Source organism: Protomyctophum parallelum (genome assembly GCF_964188405.1).
Source record: "Protomyctophum parallelum genome assembly, chromosome: 5".
In the NCBI taxonomy this organism is placed as follows: Eukaryota; Metazoa; Chordata; class Actinopteri; order Myctophiformes; family Myctophidae; genus Protomyctophum; species Protomyctophum parallelum.
Window position 1 is genome coordinate 26,431,038 of NC_139702.1, and position 20,000 is coordinate 26,451,037.

The 20,000-nt window shown below is 46.1% G+C and overlaps 2 protein-coding genes across 2 annotated transcripts in view; one reads left to right on the plus strand and one right to left on the minus strand.

Annotated features, from left to right (window-relative positions):
- Positions 1-8,737, minus strand: part of socs7 (suppressor of cytokine signaling 7) — a 13,834-nt gene extending 5,097 nt beyond the window's left edge. Inside the window, exons 1-5 of the mRNA XM_083764764.1 lie at positions 6,847-8,737; positions 6,255-6,322; positions 2,618-2,749; positions 1,374-1,519; positions 1-78 (exon numbers count right to left, since the gene is read on the minus strand). The exon at positions 1-78 is cut by the window's left edge and continues 91 nt beyond it. Coding sequence (XP_083620890.1) covers positions 1-78; positions 1,374-1,519; positions 2,618-2,749; positions 6,255-6,322; positions 6,847-8,471 — 2,049 coding nt within the window. The 5' untranslated portion in view covers positions 8,472-8,737. The remainder of the gene's footprint in view (positions 79-1,373; positions 1,520-2,617; positions 2,750-6,254; positions 6,323-6,846) is intronic.
- Positions 8,738-14,463: 5,726 nt separating this feature from the next.
- Positions 14,464-20,000, plus strand: part of gpr179 (G protein-coupled receptor 179) — a gene marked incomplete at both ends in the record, with an annotated part of 25,218 nt that continues 19,681 nt past the window's right edge. The window contains 2 exons of the mRNA XM_083764394.1: positions 14,464-15,350; positions 16,266-16,374. Of these exons, the coding sequence (XP_083620520.1) occupies positions 14,464-15,350; positions 16,266-16,374 (996 nt within the window). The remainder of the gene's footprint in view (positions 15,351-16,265; positions 16,375-20,000) is intronic.

Sequence of the window (20,000 nt, forward strand, 5' to 3'; positions counted from 1 at the left end):
CAGGAACGAACCGTCCGGCTTCCCCTTCAACTTCATCTCTGCGTCCTCCCAGTTCATAGGACCCCAGTACCATCCGCACTAGAGTGGGAGTGGGGAAAGGACAAGTAGGCCTACATATGAATTATTTTTCGTATAGTGGCAGGGTGGCCCCCTGGGGGTTTACAGGTGGTGATAACACAATGGTCACATGCCCCAGCCCAACATCTGTCTAAATTAATTTTCATATGCTACTTTCTTTTTGTTTTTCTTTTCTAAGATTTTTTTTTTGCAGTTTACGCCTTTTATTGGTTTTTGAAGGGACAGACAGTAGGCTGACAGGAAACGGGAGAGAGATGGGGGAAGACATGCAGTAAAGGCCGTGTCGGGCTCGGGAGTCGAACCCGCGGCACACTGCGACTGGATTACCAGTCGGGTGGGGTACCAGACGGTTAAGCCACTGCCTGGGCCTATACGCTAGTTTTGAATTGTTGATCGACAGTGAATCTGTTTTTAAGGGGCCAAGCCGGAAGGGCCTATGGTCGATTATTGCATTTTTCTGTTTTCTTCTTCTTCTTCTTCTTGAAAAATGCAAATTTTTGAACAGGCATATCTCATGAACCGTTTGACCACCAGCAATAAAATAATGCACAATAAGTCGGTCTGTTTGGGGTCTGTTTGGGGTACGAACAGCTGCAATACCGCTGGTTGACCTGAAGTGGCATTGTTGAGCAACCTAAAAGGGAAAATTCACGCTGCAGTTATAGTTATAGTGCTCAGTGTGAATGTTGTTGAGCAGCCTGCACCGCTCAGTACACATGGGTGTGATTTTTCTAATTTCTTGGCCCTGTCCTATCCCTGCTTGCAGCTATATTGTGTAATTGTTTTGTGCAGGCCAGGCCCATTCTTGAATGTGGCCTTTACTGAATGCTTTTGACATGATTCTCTTCTGCTTATTGCATGTTACTTACTGGCAGCTAGGAGAAGTGTTCTGACGAAAAACAAATCCATTCATTTAGCTTCCCGTCTGGAGCCCTGCAGTAATACTGTAGATTACCTCTGAATTAGTTTGTTTTCTTTCTGTGGATTGTTAATACAGTATAGTATGTATTCTAGTACCTGAACATCAATTATAATACAGTTTAATAATACTGATAGTGATAGATATGACCCCAGTACCCGCCACAATAGACAGGAAGGAAGGTGGATAACATCAGAAACATCAACATCTGCAAGTCTGCTATAGTCGATATATGCTCTCTCTCTCTCTCTCTCTCTCTCTCTCTCTCTCTTTTTCCACCACTGACCACATGCGCACACAATACACCTTGTCAGTCTTTCTCACCCTCTCACACACATACTGTACAGCAAATACACCATGTACTGTAGTACTGTACCTTCTCCAGCTCTCTCAGACTGGCGGTGAAGTTGCTAGCTTCAGGCCGTTGCAGGGGGCAGAGAATGGGAGGCGGGACCAGTCTAGATGGGTGCAGGGTGTCTGCATGTGATGGGTTCGAGTGAGGCAGGGCCCGGAGAAATGCATCTAATGGAAAGAAAAGGGACTCGGTTACATTTCAGGACGTAGTCCAATCTGGAACTAATATTACTACTAATGCATTGCAGATTTCATATGACGTGGTGAGATTGTAGTAAAAAAAAAAAGTAAAAATAATGTACTCTTGCAGGTGTCGAAAGTAAAACATGTCAGTTCACTTTAAAATGACCAAACGACTATAACATCAGCATGCAACTTGACTTTTATTTTTATTTTTTCCCCTCCCTTTTTTTGCATTGTATGTTTTAAGACAGATACAGCAAACAGAGGGACAGGAAAGGCGGGGGAGAGAGAGCGGGATGAAATGCAGTAAACGCCTTGGGTCAGATTCAAGCTGAAGTCAGCTGTGGGAACTGGGAAGGACTAATAGCCTTATTTATGTGGTACTATGGACTCTCTAACCCTGTGATCCACCAATCAACTTTTACATGGAAATGTTATGGAATGAATCTTAAAACATGGCACTCAAACCACAACCAATGCTTTTATCACCTCTCTGTTTTATAGTGAATCACTTTGATTCGGACATGTTGACAGGAAGCTTTATGAAGTCACAAGTAAATGTCCTGACCCTTCTCCACAACTTGAGCAAATGTCACAACACATCGCGCTGTCTGGAGGGGTCCAGTTTTGTAGATTTATATAATTAGTAATTTATATATTAGTAATAGTAGTAGTTCTTATTCATTTGATACATTAAAGGGGGAACATTGTACATTTTAAAACCGATAGCTGTCTGTTCTGTGGTGAAGGGGCCCATATTAAATGATGACGACAAGTGGTTATGACCCCCTCTGGGGAGCCAAAGCCCCTGGTTGTCCCAAGTACGATTCCAGGCCAGGGTCAGCAATGCCAATTTGTGACCCTGAGAAAGAAGCCCTAATTGCTCCATGCCCCTTGAGGGGCAGCTGGGTTGAGCTGAAAACTGAATTTCCCCCCATGGGAGGAGTAGAGGTCCACATTTTATTATTATGTGGGACCGATTCACAATGGTTAGTTCGGAATGAAACCCAAGCCTCTGTGTGGCTGTAGAAAGCCTGATGATGCAAGGCTAAACTATATCTATCCCTCCTCCAACACTCTTACCATTGAGGCTGATACTGTGCTGGATGGTTGCATGTGAGGGAGGAGGTGGTGGAAGAGGCAGGGGAAGGGACTGCAGGGAAGCCCCCATGACACTCATTAGGAAAGGCCCAGGCTGCGGCCCACCTATGTCATCTAGAACAAGAACAGGACAGGGGTGGGGGGTGGGGGGAGGCAGAAAGGGGAGGAGGGAATAAAGGAGTGAACAAATAAAGGCATGAACAAAAAAAGGATGCAAGAGAGGGAGGTTGGAAGGAAGGAAGGAAGGAAGGAAGGAAGGAAGGAAGGAAGGAAGGAAGGAAGGAAGGAAGGAAGGAAGGAAGGAAGGAAGGAAGGAAGGAAGGAAGGAAGGAAGGAAGGAAGGAAGGATGGAAGGAAGGAAGGTTCTTAGGATGGGATTGGGGGGGGGGTCTATAATATTAGCACATTCAACATTGGCTCAGTTATCCACAGGAGACACTATGTGTGATGGAATCAGAAGGAATTGTTTACTTCTTCCTAACGGCAGACTTACAATGGATTTTTTTTGCATTGGGTTTCGAATTAATAAAGATAATAAATTAGGCTAATTTTAGGGTAAACTCTATTATGACCACAAACACAAATTATATAACAATGCATGGATTAGATATTAACGGGCGCTGACAATTATGTCAAAGAACAAAACGTGAACCTCTCTCTGGCAGAACAACATGCATTTGTAAGCATAGTGATAATAATTGATACCCACCCACTTCCAAATTATTAACCAGACAAGTGGCTCATGCAGTGTGCTTCTGTAGTAATTCTGTATAAGTGCGTCACACAAAGATTCACTGTATTTATATAAATAGGCTACATTTTAACTTGCCAGTGCCTTATAACAGTGGTTCTCAACCAGTGACACCGGCCCCGGACCACCAGTGGTCCTTGAGGGGGTTCCAGCCAGTCCCCAGCTAAATGATGGAGTTGGTATAACCAAATGGACCCTTATAGATCTCTTGACAGTGCCATTTCACGCTCTCAAGAATTACATTATTATTCTAATTATTATATAAATTAGTATTATTATTATTCATCTGTTATCGGTTTCCTGTTATTCTAAGTTTTGGGTCTGAGAGGCTAAATGGTGGTTTGTGGCTCAAATGCCAAACTAGCCTAAATAGTGGACCATGATATGAAAAGGGTTGAAACCACTGGCTTACAGTACCATACATACAGTATGTTAGTGAGAATAGAACACATAACCCTGGCTTCTCTACACTGTAGTAGGATTTGTTTTTACATCCGGATACCCCATACCAGGAGGATATAGGCTACATACGTGCCTCCTCAGGAGACGTGACTCAGATCTGTACCCATTTGATTTGGCGTTAGGAACACGTTGCGACTGCATGCCCTTGCTGATGTGGACCCCAGGCAGGGTTCAAACGCACAACCTTCCACATTAAAGGCATATGGTCTAACCACTGCCCTCTACACTGTAGTAGAATGAGTAGAAAGTAGACTATTCGACATTCAACCTATGAAGCAAAGTCCTGAGAAAACTTTCTTTAGAGTTTAGAGCATTGGTTCTCAGGGGTCCTTGGGGCGGTTCTAGGTCCCCAGCAAAAGTAGTTAATATAGCATCACACTTGTTTTATCCATGCATCTGCTATATAAATAGCAGATGTACAAACTCGCAGCAGGGCACGAAGTGACGCACTGTGATATTGTACATCTGCTATTTTTTTAATTTTAGATGTTTGGGAAAGTTTTTATGTTTAATTCTTTTTTAACACAAATCTACTTTACTGGGGGTCCCTGGCACACTACATTGTCAGATGGCTAATATTTCAGATGCCTAATCAATTTGGGGGTCCTTGACTTGAAATGTTTGAGAACTACTGATCTAGGTTATATTTTGATTGCAGCTTCATTTTTTATGATTTTTGTTTGTTTGTTTGTTTTTCAACCTGAAACAAAGTCCTGAGAATCAATGAAAGAAAGATTCAGCTTTATATAGACACACTGTCCACAGTGGTGAGTCAGCAAGACTATCACTATCACTATCAGCTCAATAATATCACAAAAGAAAATCATCAAGAGAAAGACATATTGTTGCTGTCACGTAGAAACCTCCTTTCTTCATAATATGAGATTATAATATACAATATTATTCTAACTTTTTGTGTTTTTTCATAACTTAACGGCCTAGATCATACTACAGCGTCACACAAAAGGACCAAATGTGGCAGATCCACAAGCTCGAATCTCTGCGCAAAGCGACACGTTTTGAGCTTGCAGATGTGCTACTTCTGAATATTTTTTAATTTGAATCCCGAAAAGCCACAGTTTTGGACATATGAGGTTTCCACTCGACAGAGATGATATGCTACTGTTGTCACATTTAATAATGTTACATTAAAAGTATGAACATGTTATCACAAGATGCATTCTGAAGTACAACCTTTCAAATCGCCACAATGTTGCTTCTCTAAAAGCTGCAAGTTTCTGCACACAACAGAAGTCACACCGGGGGGGGGGGGGGAATCAAGTTTAAAAGACCAGCAGATTATGTGTAGAGATAGGTCTGTCTTGCTAGGGGCAAATTGTAAATATGTGCAAGGGTACAGTGGTTTAGAAATGGAGTTAAATGCATGCAAAGAAGGAAGGTTAGAGGTTAGTTTTTTAGTTCAACAGAAAGCATGTGTTGACTGAACAAGAGAGGGATGAGAGAGATATACCTAATAGACTGAGACTTCTGCGTGGGGGAGGCGGAGGTGTGGGCGGGTGAGGAGTGTTTGCCCCTCGGCGGGAAATATCTACATCCATCAGGGAAACAGTCTCACCTATATACAACCCAGACATGAAGGCAGAAGACAAAGAAGGGTTAAAAGTCAAAGAAAGAGAGGAAAGAAGAAGGACAGAAACATAGAAAGTGAGAATGTTGAATAGGGTTTCCATGACGGCAAGATAGAGAGCAAATGCTATACGTGACCACGAAATGTCAAAGTGTAAGCTGAAGGCTCGCCTCAAAACACACATTTTTGTCGCAGACCGGTTGCCCCCAGTGGTTCTTGTATATATTCTTGTATTTGTTTTACGGATTTTAAGTTAGGAATAAGGTTACGTTTCAGCATAGTTTTACTGAGGTTACGTTTAGTAATAGCTGGTGGCGGCCGTTCCGAGGTCGTCGGATTTGACCCAGGGCGCGAGCATGTTTTGGGGCGAGCGTTCTTGCATTCTTTCAAAGAGATGTTAAAGTTTGTTAAAAGTGTGTGGTATCAATCACAACATGATCATTTATTATTATTATTATTATTATTACATTTTTACGATAAATACAGAACCCTAAATAGCCTGGGAGATTGAGAGGTTGTTCCATTCAGTAGGCAGGCCTAAACCCCAGAAAACAATAACCTCAATGGTATCAGCTTCAATAATGTGTATAGCCATAGAGGCCTCACATGATGAAACTGCTGTTTCAGATGTCTTTCCGGCCCACAGCAACATTCATGAGGGGTAAACATGTGTGTGACTGTGTGTGTGTGTGTGTGTGTGTGTGTGTGTGTGTGTGTGTGTGTGTGTGTGTGTGTGTGTGTGTGTGTGTGTGTGTGTGTGTGTGTGTGTGTGTGTGTGTGTGTGTGTGTGTGTGCGCGTGTGCGTGCGTGGCCCTTACCAGTGAAAGCTGATAGGGAGGCAGGAGAGAAGGCACTCTGGGCCCTGGTCAGTCGAGGTTGACTGTGGCTGCATGTGAGGAGAGATGGAGAGAAGTAGATGAAGTTAGGCGAGGACTGGAGGTGTGGACATGTTATTATACTTAACACTCACTCAACAGAAAATGTTAGACATGCCACATGCATACATGTGTTGTTATAAGCATGGGGGCCATTGTCATGCTGGCTTGTGGTGGACGTTTTTTGTCCAAATTCTTTGTCATACAAATGAGTGGACAATACTATCAGAACCTTGATATAGCTCTGGGAGAATGGACCCTATGGGTCCAATTGTTTGTCCTACATTATGGGGGTCCTGTTCAGTGCCAGTGGACTAATGCTATATTGTCATATAGTAAATCAGTGCCATACATACAGGCCTATTCTTAAAAAAAACGGACCCAGACTGACTGCGTCTTATGATCAAATATGAACATTAGCCTACATGGGAACATGTACTTGATACTGAGACATTTGCCCGTATGGACATATTGATGACCCTTGCCTGGTGTGTGAGTGCATTGTAGGCTACTGTAGAATATAATTGTAGCCTACCTGTCGTTGTCCTGTTCAGCACCAGTGGCCATATCCATTAGACTCCCAGCGGAAGAGATAGAATAGGTCACCGAAGGCCTCTTATCCAGGAGATGGTTGGAGCCACTACAGCTTTTAGTCCGGAATAGTTTGCTCAGCCTAATCTTGAGCGAGCCTTTCCTGGACTTCACCGGAACTTTGAGCGTTTTGTCCCCACACCCTCCTCGGCCCGTGGGCGTCCTCGGCGCACTAGAGCACCTTTCGGGCCGCCTCCTGGGTGTCGACGCTTGGCTGAGGTTAGGACTGGTGGCTCGGGTCGAGCTCTGTCCGGGTGTGGGTACCGGAGCCTGAGGCACGACCTCTGAAACTCCGGGGGGAATTTGCGAGCTCGGGTGATTTGACAGGTTTCTGTGGAGGATGCACGCTGCCTGCGCGTCAAGTTGCACCGCCGTGGGGCAGGAGCTCCCTGACATCCCCTCCACCTGTCTAGTCAACTCTGCTTGAAAGCTGCTGAGGGAAAAGGCTCCGGACATTTTCTGAACAATTTCCCTTTTCCTGTTGAGCAAAAACGCACGGCGTCCGCTCTCATCGTCCGTCTCGGTCTCGTCGTCTCCCGGGCATTCGTCCATGCCCAGCCCGGCCACATCCCCGGTGCCCAGCCCTTCGAGCACCAATAAAGCGTCGCTGGTTTCGGTCGCGTCATCCCCGGGTTCCATGCCTCCCACCGCCGGCCCGTGTGCGCCCTGACACGAGCACTGCGGGAGCTCGCCATCCTTGAACAGCATCTTGGGTACCGCGCGGACGCCCAGCTCCCCGAACCGCCGGGCCAGTTCGAAGACCGTGGAGCCCTCTCCGTCCCCGGACGCGCATCGACCCCACTTCGATTCGATCATGGCAAGCGGGGTGGCTTTATCGGACAACAAAGGCCATTCCGTGGAGCCGGTGATCAAACTGTGCTGCCGACATATCTCAACAGCCGACATGTCTTCCATCCCCGCGGCCACCGTGGATAATGTCACCCGCGGATGCAGACCCCATGTCTGAACCAAGTGGCTCTGTTGTTGCGCGTCGCCGCCGCCGCCGTGCGGGCTCGGCGTGTTGTTGTAGGCGGACAGCAGGTCACAAGGGGCGGCAGAGCCGGGGCTCTTCTCTGCGATATCCATCGGATGCCTCGGCTGCATCCTGTGGTCGGATTCGCGGTCTAAGACACCCTCCCCGCCGCGCATTATATCGGGGAAAACGAGGAGCTGAGGCCGTAGCAGGCCGCCTCTGGAAGAGAAGTCAAACCCCGGGGCCTCCATCGCACCCTGTGCGGGAGGAGGAGACGCCATCACTCCCATCATCATCATGTCAGGTGCCGCCGCCGTTCCCCCGACGCTCGGCTGGCCGCCGCTCAGCGACGGGAGGAGGAGGTGGTGGTGGTTGGGGCGATGATGATGATGATGCGCCGCGAGGCCTGCCGTCGGATCTCGTGCGAATTCCAAGCCTCCGTTCATGCCGCCGCGAGTCAGGACCTCCTTGCCGAGTCCTGCCACCACTCCACCCGACGACATATTCCCGTTCTCCTCGTCCAGGCGGTCATCCTCGGCCGCGGAAACCATGCGCATCAAGACAAAATCGGGCGACATATCTTGCGCGTTGTTCATAGTTATTCCTCAATTCCGCTCAAAGGAATTACGCGGATCTGCAGATTCTGCAACACTTCACATAGCGACACCGCGATGATGAGCTCTTCCTATAATAAAGAAAGGGCCAGAGCAGCTATCTGCCATAAATAGGCTGCGACCGAAATGCAAAATGTATTTCAACCGCTCTTTCATCCTCCCTGCAGATCAGCGTCCATCTTTATACCTACGACGTCCGCTAAATATATCCAGCTCGGAACCCTGGGGTCAAACATACGGTCTTTATATTGCTAGAATAAAAGCTTCAATGACCACTGACTGACTGTCTCTCTCTCCGTTCCCACGAAGCCCCACCCGCTGCTTCACTTCCGCAAACCCTCTGCGCTGTGCTCATGTGTGTGTGCTCTCCGAGGCTCTGTTATTATGGGCTCATAATGACACTGCGTGCATGTGCGCCGCTATTAGTCTAATAATGGCTTTTGCCTTTTGGCATTCTAAACCTGATTTTAGTCATGATTTGTAAACAATTCCCTCAGTTGATCATTTATTGATGTATTACACCGGGCCTATATGCTTATTTCAAATGCTATAGCAAGCCTGTCTTAACATCTTAATAGCCTTTAGGTATAGCCTACAAATTGATACATTGATAAATAATAAGGATACATAAAAATAAACATTTAAGATTTAAACAAAATTGTCTAGTTCAATGCTCAAAACCCAACCATATGCCTCCAGAGCCAACGCAGTGGGCACCGCACCTGCTCTAATGCTGCGCCTGCCGGTCTGTGCATGGCACCGACCGAGGGTTGCCCGCTGATGCCAACTTTAAAGGGTGTTTCAATTTCACCTCAATTTGGCGCAAGAGAAACAATATATCTAGAGAGAGAGATAATACACAATGTATTTATTTGTAAATACATTGTGTTATTTTGATTGTCTTGTTCCACTTCTGCTTTGGCAATGTAAATGTACGTTTGCTCATGCCAATAAAGCTCCTCCTTTGAATTGAATTGAATTGAATTGAATTGAATTGAATTGAATTGAATTGAATTGAATTGAATTGAATTGAATTGAATTGAATTGAATTGAATTGAGAGAGAGAGAGAGAGAGAGAGAGAGAGAGAGAGAGAGAGAGAGAGAGAGAGAGAGAGAGAGAGAGAGAGAGAGAGTTTAAAACATATACTGCCTAATTATTTAATTCAGCTCACCTATTTTGTAGGCTTTAGGCTACTGAGTTGGGAGGGCCTTTTGACGTTCATTAAAATAACATATAGTTAGTAGCTTAAACCCTGCCTAATGTCACTGCAATGTGAAGAGCACAGACAGCATGACAGACAGTAGGCCTACTTGAGTAAATGTACTTAGTTAGTTTATTTTACCAGCAGGTGTCGCTACAGGCCGCCAACGTATAGTGAACGTTGCTGAGTAGCCTGCAATGCACGCATGATGAGCCCAGTAGTTCTCAAAATGGGGTCCGGGGACCCGCAGAGTACATCCTTATGGGTTTCTAGGGGTTTTAAGCTTCACACAACTTGTTGCTGAGCTGGTCAGCGGGGTCAGAGTCAGAGTGGTGCGAGAGGGAGAGGTTTTTGCCTAATGTAAATGTCTTACAGGGATGCAGTAGAAGTTAAAACCACCGTTTTCCTAGCTTGTAGGTATACTTCCCAAAGTTCCCAGACATCGTCATGTGGCTTCTTTTCTCAAGGTAAGCATATACAGGTATGGTGGCGGTGCATTCTGCATTGGTGCATAGTTACACTCTTTCTTAGCCTACTCTTGAAATGTTCTTGATGTCCTTCTCTTTTTAGTCCGGCACTAGACGACAGGCTTCTTTTGTTTAAAGTGGGACATTTGGTATAGCCTAATATAGTATTTTCTATTGGCCTAAAATATTGTCTATATATATATGTACATTCATGAATCCACTTGCTGACCGGCTGTCACTATTGGGCAATTTGTTATAGGGGTTTCTTGTGACCCTACCATTAACATCCTCTGACAGGCAAAATGTCAAACTTTCCTTTTGCTTTAAGTAGCAGGGGACATGTCAAACTAGGGGGTTTTCATGATTCTGAATCCATTCCAAGCATTAGTTTTGCACAAAATACACTCCTTGGGCTAAAAGCAGCCATAGCCACTTGCCCAAATGTGCCCAAAATGTGCTGACCTCAGGGGTAGAGTGGCTGGATGGAAACCGCAAGGTTGCCAGTTCGAACACGGGCTCCCCCAGAGTAAGTGTCCTTGAGCAAGACACTGAACCCCTAATTGCTCCTGATGTGCTGGTTGGTGCCTTGCATGGTTTCCGCTGCCATCGGTGTGTGAATGGGCCTTGGATAAAGGCGCTATATAAATGCACCATTTGTCATGACGTCTATGGCCGTTTTTAGCCCAAGGAGTGTATTTTGTGCAAAACAAATGCTTTGAATGGATTCAGAATCATGAAAACCCCCTAGTTTGACATGTCACATGCTACTTAAAGCAAAAGGAAAGTTTGACATTTTTGCCTGCCATAGGATGTTAATGGTAGGGTCACAAGAAACCCCTAAAAAGAAATTGCCCAATATTGACAGCCGGTCAGCAAGTGGATTCATGAATGTATATAGACAATATTTTAGGCCGATAAAAAATACTATATACCTACCAAATTTCCCACCCGTCCACCTTGGCTGCCGGACAATTTCCTCCAGTTGTCGTAGGCGTAGGAGAAGTCGAGTCGGCCATCTCATGTTTGACAGGATCTATCCTGGCCTCATCCTGACTGGGACATCACATCACAGAACTCCAAAAAGTAAGAAAAGTGAAATGTCAGGCCTTTAAGGCTTTATATTTCATAAAATATAAAGAAGTGAAGCTCACAGTCATTCTCAAGGACCTCTGACCTTTAGATCTCCCAATGAGTCAGTCAATTAGGCCTATATGATTTGCTCGGTCAAAGATTTTGGTAACCTGGTTAGTGGTTAATCACTCACTCTTGAAATCACATTTCCATTCATTTGTTGCATACATTAACACTTTTCACGGGGGTGAGTTGGTAAAGGGGCGAGTCGTCTGGTATTCATCAGGATCCTTGTTTCGGTCTTGTGTCGAGTGTCGTTCACTGTTTGGAGACTCAAGATGATGTCAGTTTTTTTGTTACACTGATTGGCTTAAGTGGTTGGTTGTCTGTCAACACTGTACTCCTGAACCAACCATGCATTAGCAGGGTCCAGACTCCACCTCTATATATAACATTACTTGTTAGTCCTAATAGTAATAGTAATTTTCATTGTATTGAGTATCAAGTATTAATAAGAGAAGGGCATATGTTGCGTATAGCTTTTTTCTTTATTCTTTTATTACTTTTTTGGCCCCGTCTCATCGCTGCTTGCAGCTATATTTATTACCGTATTTATTATTATGAGGGGCTGAGGGCCCTCCAACGTCTGGCTTTCACTCGTGAGTGGTGATCGCCATGTGGCAGCCAAGTATATGGACCTTTAATGTTAGCTAGTCCTTGAATATGATTAAAGACTACTGTGATTATGGTATATTCACATTTGTATTTCCATATTGATTTGCAGGGCATTGTTCTGTTTGTGTGGGATGGGGGGCAGATGTTTCAGGACTGTCCCGCGAAATGTGGGACGGGTGGTTTCGCAGTCTTTGCTGCAGTCAAACTAAATTGAATTACTCAACTCCTATACATTCCAAGACAAGTTTTTTATTTTATTTACCCAGGGTAGTAGCTGAGCACAAGTGCTAATTTTCAGCAACGCCCTGCACATACACGTACACACACACACACACACACACACACACACACACACACACACACACACACACACACACACACACACACACACACACACACACACACACACACACACACACACACACACACACACACACACACACACACACACATTAAAACCTGGGAGCTGACCAGTACAACCAAGACGTGGGCCGTCTCCAGTTCAAATATGATTATTTTGAGGAGTGAAAAGGTTGAGAATGAGAACCATTGGTGTAGACTATAGCTGTCAACAAATGACATATAGGTGGATGGAAGCACTTTCTTTTTCTCTTTTGTAACCTGCATGTGATGTCAGTGTACATGTTCTCTCTCTCTCTGGCTCTCCAATATGAATGTAAATACACACAATGCACAAAAGCCTCATTACCTTTCCCCTAACTTGACTGCAGAGCCTCCCATGCTCTGCAGCACGCTCCTGGAGGAGGTTGCATGTGTGTGTGTGTGTGTGTGTGTCTGTGTGTGTGTGTGTGTGTGTGTGTGTGTGTGTGTGTGTGTGTGTGTGTGTGTGTGTGTGTGTGTGTGTGTGTGCGCGCGTGCGTGTGTGCATGTGCGCGCACGCGCGTGTGTGCGCGCACGCGCGTGTGTGTGTATGTGTGTGTGTGAGCACAGGACTTAAGAGGGAACCATACCCCTCTTCCACTCTCCTGAAACAGCTGGCAAGCGCATGCATGTGTGTACGCGCTTGCAAACAGCACCACTCCTGCTATCCACTCTCCTAAGCTCAGCAGTGTGTGTGTGTGTGTGTGTGTGTGTGTGTGTGTGTGTGTGTGTGTGTGTGTGTGTGCGTGCGTGCGTGCGTGCATGCGTGCATGCGTGTGTGTGTGTGTGTGTGTGTGTGTGTGTGTGTGTGTGTGTGTGTGTGTGTGTGTGTGTGTGTGTGCGTGTGCGTCTAAGCGTGTGTGTCTCAGAATGCATTTACTGCGTGAGTGCATGTATGACGATAAAAGAGCATCCCCCATCAACTCCTCTGACCGTGGAAGCAGGGGTTAATCCACAGAGCGAGAGGGATTCCACCCAAATAACGCAGGGCTTAACCTGCCTGCTATGCACTCTAACACACACACACACACACACACACACACACACACACACACACACATCACACACGCGCACGCACATGCACATATACTCACATGTGCGTGTGTCCACACAGTAGCCTCTATGGCCAACAGATGTAGCACTCTCATCACCTCTCATCCTCAGAATGAATAGGTATAGGGAGGGAGGGAGGGAGGAAGAGAAGGGGAAAGATCGAGGGAGGCAGCGTGTGGTGTGTGTGTGTGTGTGTGGGGGGGGGGGGGGGGGGGGTTGTGGGGTGTATGAGAGGAAAGGGAGGGAGGGAAAGAGAGAGGGAGATGAAGTGGGAGGGAGAGGGCTGAACAGCAGGGCTAGACGCCGTCACTCCCGTCAGTGAGTGAGAGGCGCTTTGCGGAGAAGCTTGTGACCGAGTCGAGAGAGTCAGAAGAGTGGGAGAGATGTGCTGGGGAAAAGGAGGGCATAGATTAGGAAGTAGTGGGAGTACTTCTTGTACGGATCCCCGTCTCTCCTGTGAGGGTCAGCAGCGCCGCCCACGGAATCCCTCAACTTAGGGGATTCTCCCTCTCCTCCTGTGCGCTCTGCGCACCCTTTCAGTTTGTGTGTTTTTTTACGCCTTCATTTCCATCTTGGGAAATTCTGCAATTCTTTCCCTTTTTGTGGCTTTTATTTTTATTTTTTTACATATCGACCGGCTTTAGTCAGGCACTGTTCTCCAAGCAACTATCACACTCGATAGTCACTGGAGAAACAGGGACACACTAACTAGCATGAGACGGACTGTGGAGGAGATGCTGGAGAGGGGATTGCCTTCTTAACCTCCGTGTCTCCCTCCCAGCGACGCAACAATCACGCATGCATTTGGTGGAGGGTTTCTACGTGTGGCTGTATGAGGCACAGATGGAGCCGTGCACCCCGGGGTGTGAGAGCACTGCAAACATACCGCGCACATCATCATCATCATCATCATCCCAGACACCTGCTGCTGCAGCAACCTCAGCCTGCGTGACCAGCGCGGGAGAGAGAGACGAGATGGAAAAGAGGCTGTAAAGAGGGGAGGCTATAGGCATTTCCAAGGTTCTGTGGAAATGTTGTTGATGATGAGGAAATCAACCTAGCGGTTAAGAGAGCCAATCAGAGACAGGGCTTGTCAGTGACAACCCTCAGAGAGTGGATTACAGAATGCAGCTGGTTTTGCTTCTCCTTTTGCTTCCTCAGTTCTCCCATGCACAGGTGACCCCCAAAGCCTTTACGGGAACAGGCACGGCCGAGGCAATCAACCTCACAAACTCTTTATACAATGCCACATTGACCCCAGAGAGCCCCTCTAGCCCAGAGCCTCCAGGGATCGAGCCAACACCTTCGGAAGCCCCAGAGGATGACTGGTCACCGGCCGAGAACTACTTATCCAGCGGAGATCCCTCCGTTCTGGAACGAGGGGTGTGCTCTCGGTCGTACAGCCCGCAAGAGCTGAAGGGACCCTTGCCGAAGAGCTTCTATGCCCCTCTCCAGCCGGCCATGAATGCCCTGGCCAACACGGCCAACTTCCTGAACATGATCTTCCAGGCCAGCGACCTACGGGAGAGCACCGTGAGGGAAGACATGGAGTGGTACCATGCCCTGGTCCGCGCTCTCATCGAGGCCGACCTCCTCATCGGCCACGCGTTGCTCACCTTCGACGCCGATCCGGCAGCCCAAGTGCCCCAGCTGGTGCTCCGTGCCTCCAGGAACCTCGCCCCCAAGGTTCAGAGCATCCTCTTGCAGGACCTGTCCAGGGCCTGGAAGAGCCTGCATCCCCCAGCGCCGGCCCCCGACGACAGCTGGTTCCGCGGCTTCAAATTCAACGAGCCCATGGCTGCCTTGTCCAAACGGGTGCTCCTCAATGACCTCACCACCTTAGACACGCCCAAATGGGGGCAGGGTGACAGCTACGTGACCAATCGGAGCGGGGTGCGATGGGCTAATGCCCCTTTCCTGGAATGCAAGGATGGCCGTTTCCTTCCCAGGTGGATGCTCACTCTCTCCACGTCCTTCTACGGCTTGAAGCCTGACCTCACGCCAGAGTTCAGGTCAGGACCCCATTATACACCTCTCTGTCTGTCTTGTGCTGATGATGTCATTAAAGGGTCAAAGGTCAGGACTTCCAGCTCTCTTATAATTAAGGATGTCACCATAATAGATGGATGACAGGTGTATGTTTTAAGATCATCCTAATTATGATTAGGTTTTTACTAAAACCGTTAAAAACGACATGAACCCGAGTTCATGTAAGGACCCCTCAGTCTGTTTTAATTGTTGAATGTAACGGTGTTTCTGAAAAGGAAGTTATAATTATATGTTACCATAGTATTATATGTTTCAGCCTGGTCCTTAATAACCTAAATAAAGAAATATGGAGCCATAGCTTTAGTTTATATATATCAGCAATAAAACTTCCAACAAGATAGTTTCATGACCAAAGCTTAACAATTATTAAACAAATAATAAAAGCTGGTTGTAAATGTGACAATTAAGTTGTTCCGACTTAGGGTTTAATCATGGCATTCTGCATGTTTACCAAATTATTCAGATCCAGACTGCCCCTGAGCCCTCTTTGTTTTGTTTTGCTACTTGGAGATATGTTTCTAATCATTTGGATTGACAGATGATATTGAATAAGCTAGCTGAAGTCTGACATTTGAAAAGGGGCAAATTAAAGTTAAATAATCCTAGAGGAAATGTGGAGCTTCAGACCAGGGTACCTGACTGGGTAAAGGGCGATTGGGGCTTTAAAGCAGATTTACTTTAATTGAGGTGTTTATGTGTGCTTTTAATAGTTTAAAAAGCATTCAGCACTTTGTAAAAGACTTGTTCTTGTGTGTGTGCGTGCATGCGTGCATATGTGTGTGTGTGTGTGTGTGTGTGTGTGTGTGTGTGTGTGTGTGTGTGTGTGTGTGTGTGTGTGTGTGTGTGTGTGTGTGTGAGTGAGTGTTTTTCTGTTTTAGGGGAGTGATTCGGGTGGATGTTAACATTCAGGCCTTTGATGTGGACCAATGTGTCAAGGGACCTGGTTGGTTCACCAACACACACCAATGCAACCGAACCAGCATGGAGGTAAACAACAGCTGTATCTGCCATGAATGTGAATACAGTGGTTAGAGACCATTATGAGAATAACTGTTCCTCAGGTCAAGTTTGAGAGAGTGGGAATTTTCTTTTCTTTAATAACAATACATTTCTATTAGAAGGAGGAGAGGACACTGGAGCAGCACGGACATTTAGAGCCTTTTATTAGGTGCTAAGTATACAGAACAACTAATGTTCATTAGAGTCGCGTGACTCAAGCCGTTCCAGGCTTGAGGCGCGTTGGTAGACTACCTTTGTTCCTAAATACATTTCTATAATTACTATGGTATACGGCTGAGCTACACCAGAGCCCTTGAAGGAGAGTTACGACATCTCCGTTCACGTCATGGGGCCAGTCCAATGGCGGCTCTTTTACATACAGTAGACTTCTATCGGCGAAGAGTGACAAAGGACTGAACCGGAAGTTTACAGAATGCATTGGAGTCTATGGGCTCACGGAATAACAAACAAACAAAATTAAGCTACAGATCAAAGATGTGGGATGAGGGCGGGTCATTTTTGCACTTTCATCTTTCTCTGAAATTAATGGTATGTTTATGTGCAGTAACATTTCTGACAGCGCGTATGTATGCAGAAGAAAACAGGTAAATCATTTAAAATTCCAAGAAGGAGGTAGAAAGTCTCTTATGGACAGAGGTGTACAAACTGTTAACTCTTACTCCGCTAGCATTTATTGAAAAATTAGGATCTAATTCACAGCAGCATTTATTTAATTTGAGCTCTTATTTTGAAAAGCCACAGTTCAAGTGTACCGGAAGTAGCTTATCCTAGGACGCTCGACAGACAGGCCTTGTTTACATGATCGATCTATGCCGGTGCACTGGAGATCTCCACATCGCCGGCTCTGTGCCGTCAAAGAAACGCTGTTTTAACCAAAATGCCATCTGGGACAAGGAATAGGAGATACAGGCGATTGAAAGAAACGGATAGAATGGATTATTATGGCGACGACGATCTAATATGGGCGATCCAGTGCTGTGCTAACAACAAAGCTAGCTAACCGGCTAACGTAAGTAGCATTATGGCTTGATCGATCGAATGCACTATAAAAGCGCAATTGCCATTAATCTTCGGCAATGGCGTTAAGCGTCAGTATCAAAATTAGACTTCAATTGACAATAATCTTCGGCAATGGCGCTTTAGGAGTTAAAACAGGGAAGCTGCCTATAGGACCTTTCCTTTGCTCAAATTTTGACCTATTTTGGGCTACAAAATGTGCCACAACAGTTCTTTATGCAGATGATTCAACATGATATTATGCTGCACCATCATGCAATGTACTTGAGGTCTTGAGCAGAGAACTAAAAGTTGTGCATGACTGGGTAGTATAGACTTGCCCTTAACATCTCCAATACTAAATGTATGGTGCACAACCATACATGTATGGTGTATGGTACAAGGCACAGGTTATCTACAATATAATAATATACAGTGAGGACATGAATATCAATAAGGATTTTAAAAGCTCAACTAAAAGCAAAAGTGTAGAAGTAGGTCTTGAGTTGTGCTTTAAAAATGTCTACAGAGGCTGCCTGTCGAAGGTATAGTGGGAGTTTGTTCCACGTGTCGACCTGTAGCAGCAGAAAGCTGCTTCACCCTGTTTTTTAGTTGCCATTTAGACACATCGAACAGTGAAGGACCTGAGGCGGGGGGGGGGGGGGCAGTCACGTACGTAGGTAGGAAAGTGCGAGACCATTGAGAGCTTTATAAAGAAGTAAAACTGTAACTACCAACCCCTATTGCTCTGATCCATTTTCTTTGGGACGTGGGACAGTCAACAAGGATGCCTTGAGGTGTTTGCGCTCGCCAGGCCCCTTAATGTTTGCGCTCGCCATCGAGCCCTTGGCAGAGCTCATAAGGTCTACAACACCAGCGATTATTAGAGGCTTTAAATGTTGATTTCAAAACGCGTAAGATCAGCAATTTGGACATGTATCAGGCTTTAAGGTGAACCTAACAAAAACTGAGGCAATGCCTATCTGGGCCCTGGCGGGCTCTGCTCCACCTGACAGATGATTGGGCAATTCCTGCAATGATTGGCATGCAGGTGGAGGTGGGACACAAGGGTGGGCTTCAGGCAGCCAGTTATAATCCGGAGATCATGGTTGATGTGCGGGCTCCTAGAATAGGTTGGGGCACAGTATTCGGTTGCAGAGAAGATGAAGGCTTGTGTGGAAATTTGTGAGACCTTTGATGTCACCGTGGCCTGTAGAGCGACCGGATGGGAACTGTGAGGTTCCCAGTTTGATCCCAGGCTTCCGCAGAGTTAAGGTCATTACACACTGGCGAATTGGCGACGCGATATATTCGTGCGAATAATTCACATTTAAAAAAAAAACAATTGAAGTCCATGCAAGCTTCCACATCAGTGGCGAATGTGCGAATGTGCGAAAATGCGACCGTTTTCGCTTTTATTTGTTCGCTCTGGTGTCGTATTTTGCAGAGATTCGCAGGCGAACTGCAACATGCAATATTTCGCATTTTCAGATCGCTTATTCGCATCGCGTCGCTAATTCGCCAGTGTGTAAATGACCTTTAGTGTTGAAGTGTTCTTGAGCAAGACGCGGCTGAACCCCTAATTGCTCCCAATGTGCAGATTGGTGCCTTCTGCCTTGCATGGTTTCCTCCGACATCGGTGTGAATGGGTGAATGTCATGCACATCATGTAAAGCACTTTGGATAAAAGTGCTACATAAATGCACCATTTACATTCAGTCCCTTTTTCGCTACCCTGTTGTAGAGATGGTAGGCCACCGACATGTCTTACCAGTACTGAGCTGCAGGCACCACCTGCAAAGGTTTAGGTAGCCAAGATGCCCATATCCTGTTCAACATAATGGTGATCTGTAATTGTCCTCAGCTTCAGATGAAGTCTGCGGTGCCAGATGGTGTCATACGTGGCTGTCAGATCCAGGAACATTATACTCCAGGTTTCTCTTTGGGTTAAAAGCTGTCTTCGATGTCTTGCGTGAGCACTGTTACCTGGTCCATTGTTGACGTTCCCCATGTTCGCTTGGAAGTTGTGGGTTCACACTGGCTCAATGAGGCTGTGCATTATCCCCTCCAGGATCTTAAATGGGACACAGCGCAGCGATATGGGTCTGTAGGACTTCCGCATGATCATCTGTTTAACCATTGGTACTTTGAAAGAGCCATAATATGGGGTTATGTCATGATGTGACGTATTACCATAATGTATGTTACTACACTATACTATACTTGCATCAGATTATTGTGCTCACAGTTTTATGGCACTATAACCATACTTTCTGGATGTTGTCTCTGGTACGTCGTAGGTGTGAGTGTTAAACAGCATCAGGGATAGAACAGATTCAAGATTTTAAATGGGATGCAGGAGAGCAGTGAGATGGGTAGGACTATATGACAGCAGCACAGCGCCAGGTCTTGGGGGAGCTTGGACCTCCGGAAGAAAGACGAGAAGAACGCACAGAGTCAGGCGTCAATGCACTCTGATGGATCATGAACTCTGGGTGGATGTTATCTGGGTCCAGGAGACAGACTGATGTTCTTTCTGTCTCGTTTTGGGCTGTTTTGGGGCTGAATTTAAAATAAATTCTGAAACTGACAGGGGA